The sequence below is a fragment of the Oryx dammah genome, unplaced genomic scaffold (assembly GCF_014754425.2).
Source record: "Oryx dammah isolate SB20612 unplaced genomic scaffold, SCBI_Odam_1.1 HiC_scaffold_3, whole genome shotgun sequence".
NCBI lineage: Eukaryota > Metazoa > Chordata > Mammalia > Artiodactyla > Bovidae > Oryx > Oryx dammah.
The window spans coordinates 71,176,405-71,188,455 of NW_024070187.1; the positions used below are offsets into that span (position 1 = coordinate 71,176,405).

Genomic DNA, 12,051 nt, shown 5'->3' on the forward strand with positions numbered 1-12,051 from the left:
CTAGTAGTTAAGACTTTGCGCTCCCAATGCAGAGGGCGTGAGTTCAATCCCTGGTCAGGGAACTACGATTCTGCATGCCACATGGCATGGCCAAAAAAAAGAGTGAGTGACTGTGTTTAGGCTTTCTCTGAAAAAGAGACTCCCTAGAGCAGCTGGGTCAGCAATTATTCTCCCTTTCCCCTGGATTCTTTCCTGACTTGCCTGTGGACAAGCACATGCCCACTGGGTTCAGTCTATTCATAATCACCCTTTCTAACTGTCTACCCAATGGACTTCAGTCTTGATAGCCAGCCTCTACAAGTATAAGTAAACTCCTTGCAAGAGATCCCTAATAAATCCTCCTGGTTCTGCTTTTCTGGTAGAATCTTGACTTACTCTATACTACATCTTCAGTGATGATCAATAGAGCCCTCTGATTCCCTTTTCTCATTATTTGGCATTTTTTCTCAGTATCTCAACAAAGAGCAGAACAAAATATATGTGGTAAGGATATTACTGAGCATGGATGGTCAGTGATGAGATGAAGACACTGCTTGAATTTAAAGACAAAAAACTGGCAATTCTCTGGCAGTCCAGAGGTTAGGACTCTGTGCTTTCACTGCTGTGGTTGGGTTCAATCCCTGATGGAAAACTAAGATCCTGTAAGTCACTTGGCACAGCCAAGAAAAAAAAATTAGCAACAAAAACTCACTCTATCTAGAATTAGGAATTACCTTCAAAATATTACCTTCAATATATCTTAAAGCATGGTATTTGTGGGGACCCACCTGGAACCCCAGAGTTGGTATAAAAATTATTTCAAGCTGAAGACATCTTGGCTTCAACAGATGCAGAAAGAAACCTTCTTGGAACTTTCCTTATCTGACTGACAGCAGAAACCTCTGGGGAATGAGACTGTTATAAATTCCATCTTCAGGGTGACTTTTACTCCCAGAAAGTGCATCAAGAATAAACCTGCCATAAACCCCCTGTACCCTCTACAGGGGACTTTTATGGCCCCAAGATGATGAAAACTATTCTCATGTGCACAGGTCAACACTACCACAGTTTATCTCCTTTTGTCTTTCCTAAAGAAACCGATTTGTATTTCCCATAGAAGCCTCTTCTTCCCCCCCTTCCCCTACTGTTATGTAGATAAGCTCCAATTTTAACCATTTCTAAAGAAGATGTATATCCACCCAGTAATTTAAATATCATCTCTTCCTATCTCATAGCATCTTACTCCTTTACCATATTTCTTCTACTTGATTATCCAAACCAATCCTCTCCACCAATTCTTTATGTCCAGCCTACAGCTCTCCCATTTAAAAGCAAAGGAAAAAAAAAAACACTTTCCCATAATTCTTTCATTTCTATTAAAAATAGTTTCTAGAAAATAATACCTTATTTTTGCTGTTTCCATATCTTTATCCCTCATTTTCTTATCTCTAGCCTGTACAGTCTTCAGCTCTGGGCATTAGAACCAAAAACTCATTAAAGACCAGAACTGTCAATTACAGCAGACACCTCTGCCGCATTTAACCATTCCTTCCTTTTAGATCTGTGCATAGAATATGGCAGCCACTAAATACCTGTGCCTACTGAGCACTAATAATGTAGCTGCTCCATACAGAGATGTGTAAAGTGTAAAATACACTCTAGAACTTGAAAATAACTGGTGTACAAAAAAGAATGTAAAATACCTCCCTAATAATTTTTATACTGATTACATATTAAAACGAAAATATTTGGGGTATATTGAATAATACTGTTAAAATTAATTTCACTTTTTACTTTTTAAATGTGGTTGCTTTAATTACATAAAACTCACAGTGACATAAAATTACGTATGTGTCTCATGAGGTTTCTAGTTCTACTTCTGTTTCCTCCTTCAACTTCCTAAGACTACTTCTCTCTGATCTGGTTCCCTTCCCCCTCTATTTTCTTCTTTCTTCAAAAGTTGAGAATCTCAGCTTTACAGAGATCACTCATCTCCCAGCCATAACAGTAAAACCAACTCCACAATGCTACAGGAGTAAACTTAATGAAATGCAAACTTTTTAATGGTTCCTTGTTACCTTTTGGATTAACTTCTCCAACTTCTCCAACAGAGGATATCAGGCTCCTGCCCCTCAGGTCATAGGTCTCCTACTCTTCAGCTCAGAGCCAATACACTCTAGCAAGCCAAACTCCTCCTTTCTCCCATACCCCTGCCAGTACCTCTGCTAGGAATGTTCCCTCTCTTCTTATTAATAATTAAGAAGCAAATTTTCCAAACATATCATTTGCTATTTGGCTCCAGGTCTGGATCAAACGGGTAAAGCCCTACTCTGCAGAGAACTGAAGTTCAGATATAGCTGAAACGAGACCCATGTTACTTAGGACTGTCTATAGGAACAAGAGTTATAAAGAACAGATGGTTCAAAACTCATTTTTTCCTTTAAATTACAAGTTCTGAAGAAGGATTATACGAAGAGTACTTACCGAAAATGCTGGATGTTTGGCACTATACATGCATGAGGGACTCTGACAATCTTAGGTATCCCTGTAGTGCCTGACGTATGGAGAACATAGGCCAAGCAGTGCTTTAGCCTCACATCCATGTGCTCTTCTGACTTTTCTTCACTGCTGCTCTCAGAATGCATACTCTTTGTCATTGTTCCTTTTTCATATTTCTCTTTTCTATCATTTAGCACCAGGCTCACCTCAACATTTTTCCAGTGAAGTCTGAAGAGTACTAGGTCATTATGTTCTACTGTAAGCATATCATAGTTCAATAATGCTTCATAGGAAGACTTGAATTTCTATATTAAACGGGGAACAAAGTTTAGTATTACATAGTTTAATATTATATAGAATACGGAGTATTCATTTACTGATTTAGCACGACTTTTTTTTTTTTTAAGTATAACTGACCTTTGAACATGGGTTTGAACTGCACTGATCCACTTATATGTGGGTTTTTTCCAGTAAATAAGTATTACTCCATCTCAGTTAGATGAATCTAGGGATGTGGAATTACAACTGTAAAGTTATAGGCAGATTTTCCACTGAACAGGATTCGGCACCCCTAATCCCCAATTTGTTCAAGGGTTAACTACACTTGCACTTTATCCAGGAATAAAAAGTAAAATGAGAAATCTCCAAGAGTAAAGTGCTACCCTTACTTTAAAACTCACCTTCAACACAGAGACACAAAAGCACACATCTGCAGTGCAATGTGATGTGGTAATGAAACAAGCTTCAAATGTGAATGAAAACAGAGAAGGCTGAACTTAACTTGCCTGGAAGGTCAGAGATTGATTCTTCATATGTTATGTCTGTGTTATAAGCAGCTATTCTCCAAATAAAGAAAAGGGGTATTTAGATAATCAATAAACAGTACCTGACCTGACAATGTTGGTGTTAGAACAGTAAGCATTCCAATAAGCTGCAGAATTGGGGGAGAGAGAGAAGATGAGTAGCGCTGTTGACCAGAGATGAGCTGCTAATCCTTAATAACTATATCCTCAAAACCAAGGAGTTTAGATCGTTAACCTGTGATAGGATCCAACTGAAAGTGGCAATAGCATAGACTAGATTTTGCTTGTCAAGAAGAGAATGATATGCAATTCTATAAGTGAGTGCCTTTAATGAACTTCCATAACAATTCAGATATGCTTACTCCTTGGAAGGAAAATTATAACCAACCTAGACAGTGTATATAAAAGCAGAGACATTACTTTGCCAACAAAGGTCTGTCTGGTCAAGGTTATGGTTTTTCTAGTAGTCATGCATGGATGTGAGAGTTGGACTATAAAGAAAGCTGAGCACCGAAGTATTGATGCTTTTGAACTATAGTGTTGGAGAAGACTCTTGAGAGTCCCTTGGACTGCAAGGAGATCCAACCAATCCATTCTAAAGGAGATCAGTCGTGGGTGTTCATTGGAAGGACTGATGCTAAAGCTGAAACTCCAATACTTTGGCCACCTGATGCAAAGAGCTGACTCATTTGAAAAAACTCTGATGCTGGGAAAGATTGAGGGCAGAAGAAGGGGACGACAGAGGATGAGATGGCTGGATGGCATCACTGACTTAATGGACATGAGTTTGGGTGAACTCCGGGAGTTGGTGATGGACAGGGAGGCCTGGCGTGCTGCAGTTCATGGGGTCGCAAAGAGTCAGACACGACTAAGCGACTGAACTGAATATCTGCCTGAAGAGTCTGTTGCAGCAGAAACGAATGGAAAGGGCCTATGAACAAAGAATCAATAGAGCTTGGTGACTTTCTAAACAGGGAGTGAGCCTCAGATTGCTGAATTTCTGGCTCAGTTATCTGGTAGATGGAAACAGATTAAAACAGAAGTTTCCCTTGAGTATATCTTTTTAGGTTGATAAATAGCAGCTTAATGAAGTATAACAAGTTTTCACAATAAAGAAATTAACATAAATGAGAGGAAAAGGTCACAACTCAGGAGCCAGCAGTGTTTTCTGTTTGTACTTGTTTTGTGTTTATTAGGTAGAGTGTAGTATGTTCTAGAATGTAAAAAAAAAATTTAAGGCCCACATATTCTTAAGACCAAGCTCAAACACTGTTCTCCATTAAAACTGTCCTATCTCTACTAGGTTATGTATACTTCGCCTAGGGTGATATCATACTATGTAGACCTTGGAAGTACTAATTTTTTCTCTGCAACTATAAAAGCAACTGCCAGGCAGGAATCCTGTCTTAGGTTACTTTCAGATACTAATAATATCCTTCCAAACACCCTGTTCTAGTGCAGGCTTTCTCAATCTCAAGATTACTGACATTTTGGACCAGATAAACCTTTGTTGGGGTTGTAAACTGTTGGACTTTGAGCAGAATCCCTGACCTCTACCCATTAGATGCCAGTACCATCCCCTTTTCATCATGATCATAAAAAATATCTCGACCTGCCAGAATGTTTCCTGGCATGTAAAATCACGGCCAGCTGAGAACCACCACTCTAGGAGATCCTGGGCATACAGTAGATGCTCAATAAATACTTCTGACTGCTCTTGTGTTAAGTGACGGGAGACCACTTACACCATCATGAAAATTATGGAAAAGGAAGCAAGGTACATTTTATGGGGTTTGCTATGTCTCCAACTCCTTCCTATATGCAGTTATAAAGACTAACTTGATATTGACAATTAATTCTTCCACCCAAACACCCCATCTACAAACCTTTCACCAAGGCTGTTTAAAAAACTGAACCTCACACTCTCATTTTAGTTTTGCTTGTGTGTGCGTGCGTGCTCAGTTGCTTCTGTCATGTCTGACTCTTTGTGACACTATGGACTGTAGCTCCTCTGTCCATGGAATTCTCCAGGCAAGAATACAGGAGAGGGTAACCATTTCCTTCTCCAGAGGAATCTTCCCAGACCCAGGGATTGAACCTGGGTCTCCTGCACTGCAGGGTACATTCTTTGCCACTGAGCCACCAGGGAAACCCTTAGTTTTGCTTATCAACAAATAACCAATTTGAGGAACAGAAAACTGGTCAGACAACAATACATGTACATCCAGAAAATATTTATTTACCAAATTAATACTCACTGTCTCTTTCCGGAGGCCTTACTCTAATACCTATTATTCTATAGGAAGACCCCCATATACCTGAAGCTCTTGAATTGTCTTACTGATGTATATTACAGATACAGATGCATATATACACAAATAGGTGAAAGGCATTTAAGTTACTCTCAAATATAAAATGATTCATATAGGAAATGGTAGTAATAGGCTAAATTGAATATCTTTTCTACATTTTTTTCCATGGTAGAACAATATTTTATAAACAAAAAATGAAGAAATAATAATGAAACACGGGCTGCCCCTTGCTTAACATATAATACCAATTTTGCACCTAAGGCAGTGTTTCCTGACTAGAAATGACTCTGGCTGGCAGTCACTTAAAATTTTTAAAAATAATATATTTGGTTTCCCAGAAAGATCTGGCCTAAGTGCCAATCTCTTTCTCAAAATCTAAGCTTGGATACAGTTCTTTAATGCTGCTGACTACTGTAAGTTGGCATAAAGATACAAAGATAGAAGTATCAAGTATTGGGACTTCCCTGGCAGTACAGTGACTCCATGCTTCCAGTGCAGGAGGTATGGGTTTAATCTCTGGTCAGGTAACTAAGATCCCACATGCCACATGGCCAAAAAAATATATCAAGTATTACAAAAGTTTCCTTTGGAAACTTTGGAAAGAGAAAGTAAATTCAAGGCAATTCACAATTCATTATTATGAGGACAGAAGATATATTCATGTCATTGAGCAGTGGTTCTCAATGGAGCATGGATGGTGGAAGGTACCTCCAGGAGACATTTGGCAAAGTCCGAAGAAAATTTTGGTTGTTACAATTGAGGGGTGCTACTGACACCTGTTAGGTGAGGCCATGGGGTTACTAAACATCTTATAAGGTAAAGGACACTCTTCACAACAAACAATTACCCAACCCCAAATGTCAACAGTGCTGAGACTGAGAAACTTTGCTGAGTTAGTGAATTTAGAAATCAAGATGGGGATGGGACTCCCTTCAACTGAAAGGTACATAAAACACATTAAAAAAAAAACTTAAAATAGCCAAACTTACACTTATATGTACTTTTTCAACAAGGATATACTTCAGATTACATTTTTTCATAAAATGAATTGATAATGCTGGTGGTGAATCTGGATCAACAGGTGCATAAGCAGCAGGGACTTGGAGAATTCTAAAGAAACAAAGGACAGAGTCAGCACAGGATATCTGTTGAAAATAGTCTTACTTTAAGATATCAAATTTTCAGTTCTAAAAAATCTTACCCTAAAATCCAAGAGGGTAAGTTTATTGTAGGATGGCAGTAGAGACCAATTTCCCGAACTCCTTGAAAGTCACAGTGTAACAGCAGAAAATTCGATAATGCTGAAGCAGCATTAATCACAGTCTTGTAGGTATAGTAAACTGGAGGCTGGTTGTTACATTCATCAAAACACACAGCTATTTTATCTGAATAAAGAGAAGCAGCCTGATGGACCAATTCCTGAAGAGTCATTTCACGGACGCTTATCTGAACATCACTGGTAGCAGAGAACTCTACCTATATCAAGAAATGTTAGGGGAACAAGGAGTTTCATGGAGTTTGTTGCTGGGAGGGGGGATATTTGCAGAAAAAATTCTATACAATCACTCCTCATAAAAATGACTATATCAAAGTCACAATTAAAGAATCGCACTGTCTATAGTAACTTTGCTGAGAACAACAGGGTTGAAATTTTGATACAGTCAACCTAATTCCCTGTCAGAACTGGAAGCAAATATGAGAGGGCAATGGTATATACACAGATGAGGATGAAACAAGTAGAAATGCAGAATTCTCTCTAAACAGACCACAAAGTAGAAAAGAAATAAGTAAATTATTACCCAGTAAAACCAAATTCAAAGTACCACATACTTAGTTTTTTCATTTTTCTTGTTACAGGTTGATTAAAACATTAAAATCCTGTACGGTAACTTTGAAAAAGCTAATTCAAGTGAAGTCTGCTTTTAGGAATTGAACGAAGGTGAAAACAAAATCAATCTCTGATAGAAAAAAGAGGAAAAAAACCCTTACATTTATCTAATTTTAGTCCTCTCTATATAAACTGTGCTTATTATTATTATTAATATATAATACTTTTCAAAGGTCACAGCAAGTCACTTTTATAACTGTTAAGAACTAAGCTCTTCATACTCTAGTTTGAAATATATATAACATATATATTACACACACACACACACACACACATATATATATATATTGCAGGATCTTAGTTCGCCAACCAAGGATCCACCCAGGACCCCAGAAGTGAAAGCACAGAACCCCAGCTACTGGGCAGCCAGGGTATAGCCTCTAATTTGATTTTTAAATTGCCAATAAATTCAATTAAATTTAGACTCTATAATATTACAACTCAATAAAGTATTATATTAATACAGTGTTCTTTGAGCTTCTCAATGCAGGTCACATAAAAAGAATATGTGAAGCTGTATTTCATCAAAAAAAAACCTTAGGCATGATTGAACAACAACAAAAACCTCACAACTGTCAGTATTTGAACTTATTTCCCTACTGATTCATCCACATCATTTAATCAATATCAATTAGAGAAAATAAAACATTCCTGAAGAGAGCAAGGGACTTCCTTTGTGGCTAGTAAAGAATCTGCCCGCAATGCGGGAGACCTGGGTTTGATTCCTGGGTTGAGAAGATCCCCTGGAGAAGGGAAAGGGTACCCACTCCACTATTCTGGCCTGGAGAATTCCAGAGTCAGACAGGACTGAACAACTTTTACTTCACTTCAAAGAGAGCAAAATGAGTAACTGGGGACATCCATAAGGTTTGGAAATACTCTGATTTCTAAACACAAACTTTTAAATATAAAATAACTTTCGTATTTGCAGTATTTTTAATAAGCTTTTCTACAAATACTTGCTCTTTCTCTGATGCACAAGATAAAATGAATTCTTTTTTTTAAAGCCATTTTTATGACAAATTACAACATTCACTATACATATCTATACAATTAATATGTTTTTTAAACCTTCAATTGCCAGTTTTCTCTTTAAGAGAATTAAGGCCAAATCTATTCTTGTTTTCTAAGGTTTTCGTTTTCATTAACTGAATCATAAATACATTTGTTTCAATAGAGAATACTAAATGGATGTCCAAACATTTCTGGGACCACATAAGGGGGGAAAAAATGGAAAATCTGGTAAATAGATTATATATGTAACGGGATCATTAAGTTTTAAGATACTTGCAACTTTATATCAATAGAGGCTGCTACTGAGTCATGAGAGGTGTTAGGCACTCTTCCTAGGTTAGTGGTTATTTTAAATACTGATAAATAACCTAAAAACTTATTTTCCCGTATCCACCGGCTTCTTAACGTTCATGAAGTGACTACGATTAATAACAATGCACTTTTTACCCTTCAACACGTTTTTCCAATTGCTTTTCGAAATCATGCTATTAAGAAAAGCTAACTTACATTTGAAATAAGGTGCAGAGTCTAATGCAGGGTGAGTGGAGAGAGCACACTGGTTAAGTTTAATCTTTGCACCACTCCATCCCGCCAGACACCACTAATTCAAATCCGAGGCCAACTGGTGGCTAGCCCGGAAGCTAAGCAAACCTGTGTGCAGGCAGCCCCAGATGTCGCCGTACTTCTCCCTCACACATGTCCCCACTGGATACCGCTTCCTGTCGAGACCCACTCAGAAGGCCTAGAGGTGAGAGGGTAGCGGGGAGGTCTGAGCCCATCCGGACATTCTCCCGCCAGCCCAACCCCAAGGCGTCACAGCGAATAAATCAATAACTCCCAAGGTTTAAATATGGCCTAGCCTTCCGAGATCTGAATGACGCGGGTTCACCCGTAATCTTCCGCGTCGCCTTGCTGACGTCACACGAGCGACCCGGCGCAGACAGCGTCACTCTGCTCCGCCCCGCCCCTTCCCCGAGCATCCGAGGCCACTGCTGAAAAGAATCGACGTTTTGCTGATTGTTCTCATTTCAAATCTCCACTCCAGTCACGTTGGATTTTGGACAGAGTTTGCGAGGACTTTGGAGTCGACCCCCTTGGAGTCGTACCCTTTCATACTTGCCAAGAAACTCTGAGCGAGAAACTTTAATTCGAAGCAACTGGCTCCTCGTTCAACATGCGGCTGGCTAGAAAGAGATCGCTTGGAGTTGATGCTGCTGCTGCTAAGTCGCTTCAGTCGTGTCCGACTCTTTGTGATCCGACAGACGGCAGCCCACCAGGCTCCCGTTCCTGGGATTCTCCAGGCAAGAACACTGGAGTGGGTTGCCATTTCCTTCTCCAATGCAAGAAAGTGAAAGTGAAGTCGCTCAGTCGTGTCCCGACTCCTAGCTACCCCATGGACTGCAGCTTACCAGGCCCTTCCGTTCATGGCATTCTCCAGGCAAGAGTACTGGAGTGGGGTGCCATTGCCCTCTCCAATCTTGGGCTAACTGAATACTAATCAACCAGTCAGATGACTGTGTGTGTGAAGTTGCTCAGTCGTGTCCAACTCTTTGCTATCCCGTCGACTGTAGCCTACCAGGCTCCTCCATCCGTGGAATTTTCCAGGCAAGAGTACTGGAGTGGCTTGCCATTTCCTTCTCCAGGGGAATCTTCCTGACCCAGGGATCGAACCCAGGTCTCCCCCATTGCAGGCAGACGTTTTACCATCTGATCTGCTAAGGAATGCTATTTTTGACATCATTAATGTACTAAAATTGCTGTTGCAGATATATATATATATACTTATACATATATACATATACATATATAATGTAGGTAGGTATATCATCAATAATATACAAATTCAGGTTGTTTCTCCAGGACAAGATGAGCTCACAGACCTGTATCACCGGGCCAGAGAATTGTAAACTGCAGACAACCTGACTCACAAAACCAGATTAAGAAATGGTGGGGCTTCCCTAGTGTCTAGTGGTTGAGAATCTGTCTTGCAATGGAGGGGAGGTGGGTTCTATCCCTGGTCAGGGAAGTAAGATCCCACATGCCATGTAGCAACTAAGCCTGTGTGCCACAACTAGAGTCTGTGCACAGTGAAAGATCCCACCTGCCGCAACTAAGACCCAATGCAGCCAAATAAATAAGTAAATATATTTTAAAAGTTAAAAGATGGTGATTCATCCCAATTTCTTTGTTCTTACCCTTTAAAACATCCCTAACTTAAAGACCAAGATGGGGTGCATCTGACACCTGTCTCCCATGCCCTTGCTTGGCACCCTGCAAATAAATCCTTAACTTGGCTACAAACATCTGCTGTCAAAGAGTTTGGCTTTCTGAAGCACTTTCCCAGTTACAAAATGATCGGGGTTTTGGTTTTGTTTTGTCTAGGGGAAGGACTGAGGAAGCAGCCTGGCATCAACAAATGATGATATAAAGGAATGAGAACACAATGCTCTTGTGTCCTTAGGCATTGGTGGCAAGAAACTGTAGCAGTAATTGAAGTAAGAGATACCTCCACTTGCCCATGAGTATGTACCACTGGTCTTTTATTTGGTGTGTGTGTGTTGGGGGGTGGGGAACAGTGTCAGATGTGTATCTTTGCTTCTATATTTGGCACTGACACCATTATCCACCCAGTGAGTCGGGGAGAAAAAGCCTAGATACCCACCCCCACCCAACTTCTTTTTACCCTGCTGTATGCAGTTAGATCCTCTGTCCTGCTGTCCCGTCTCTAGACCACTGCCCAGCTGGCCATATAACACATTCCAGATTCTTGAATCTCCATTCCAAGAGGTTCTGAATTCGTCATCTAGTGAGGGAGGGGCCTACAGTCTGTATTCCTCCCCTGCCTGCCATCTGCATTTTTAAAATGCTAACTTCTGCTCTCTTACTTCAGGTGCTCTTGTTCAGCTTTTCCCTTAAGCCCTTCCAGTCTTGCGTGGCTACAGTAGGACAATTTAATTATCCTACTGCTACCTGCCAGGGTAGTTTAATTCTGATATTAGTGATAGCTTGTTTGAGTTTTCCTTCCCCTTTCAGTCTCTATTTCTTCTGTTGCTTTTGGACTCTTATGATAGAGGATTCCACAGGTGTCTGGTAATAATGATTACTTAAAAGTGGGACATTTGAAAGTTCTGAGTCCGTGGGATGTTTTTTGAAAACCAAATGAGAGAAAAGGGCTGCAGAGGTTGGGAGGAGGTCTCAGAATTCAGTATAAAAATTTCCAAGTGCTTGATGTCCTCTAATACAAGGACTCTCTGTTTTACTCTCTCCCAAATAAAAGGGCTTTCAGAGTTAGGCTTTTAGGTTGATGGGTGGTATCATAAGGGTATAATTCATTCCCAAGGGAATTTCCAATCCTTTTAGTTACCCTCTTTATCCTTACTTCCAGAACCAGTTTCTCAGATTTTTAGGGCCCTGATGTCTCAGTGGTAGGGAAGAAAAAAAAAAAAATCCACCTGCCAATGCAGGGAGGGTTCAATCCCTGGGTCAGAAAGATCCCCCAGAGAAGGAAATGGCAAGCATTTCCTTCCTGCATTTACTTGCCTGGTAAATCCCATGG

General features: G+C 39.9%; 1 protein-coding gene across 4 annotated transcripts in view; it reads right to left on the reverse strand.

The window, feature by feature from the left end:
• Window positions 1-9,416, reverse strand: part of AASDH (aminoadipate-semialdehyde dehydrogenase) — a 28,490-nt gene extending 19,074 nt beyond the window's left edge. The window contains exons 1-4 of one of the 4 annotated variants that reach the window (XM_040238257.1): window positions 9,003-9,416; window positions 6,795-7,069; window positions 6,583-6,703; window positions 2,464-2,783 (exon numbers count right to left, since the gene is read on the reverse strand). In XM_040238257.1, coding sequence (XP_040094191.1) covers window positions 2,464-2,783; window positions 6,583-6,703; window positions 6,795-7,024 — 671 coding nt within the window. In that variant the 5' untranslated portion in view covers window positions 7,025-7,069; window positions 9,003-9,416. The remainder of the gene's footprint in view (window positions 1-2,463; window positions 2,784-6,582; window positions 6,704-6,794; window positions 7,070-9,002) is intronic. The other 3 variants (XM_040238259.1, XM_040238258.1, XM_040238260.1) reach the window with 3 other exon arrangements.
• Between the last annotated feature and the right edge of the window lie 2,635 nt (window positions 9,417-12,051).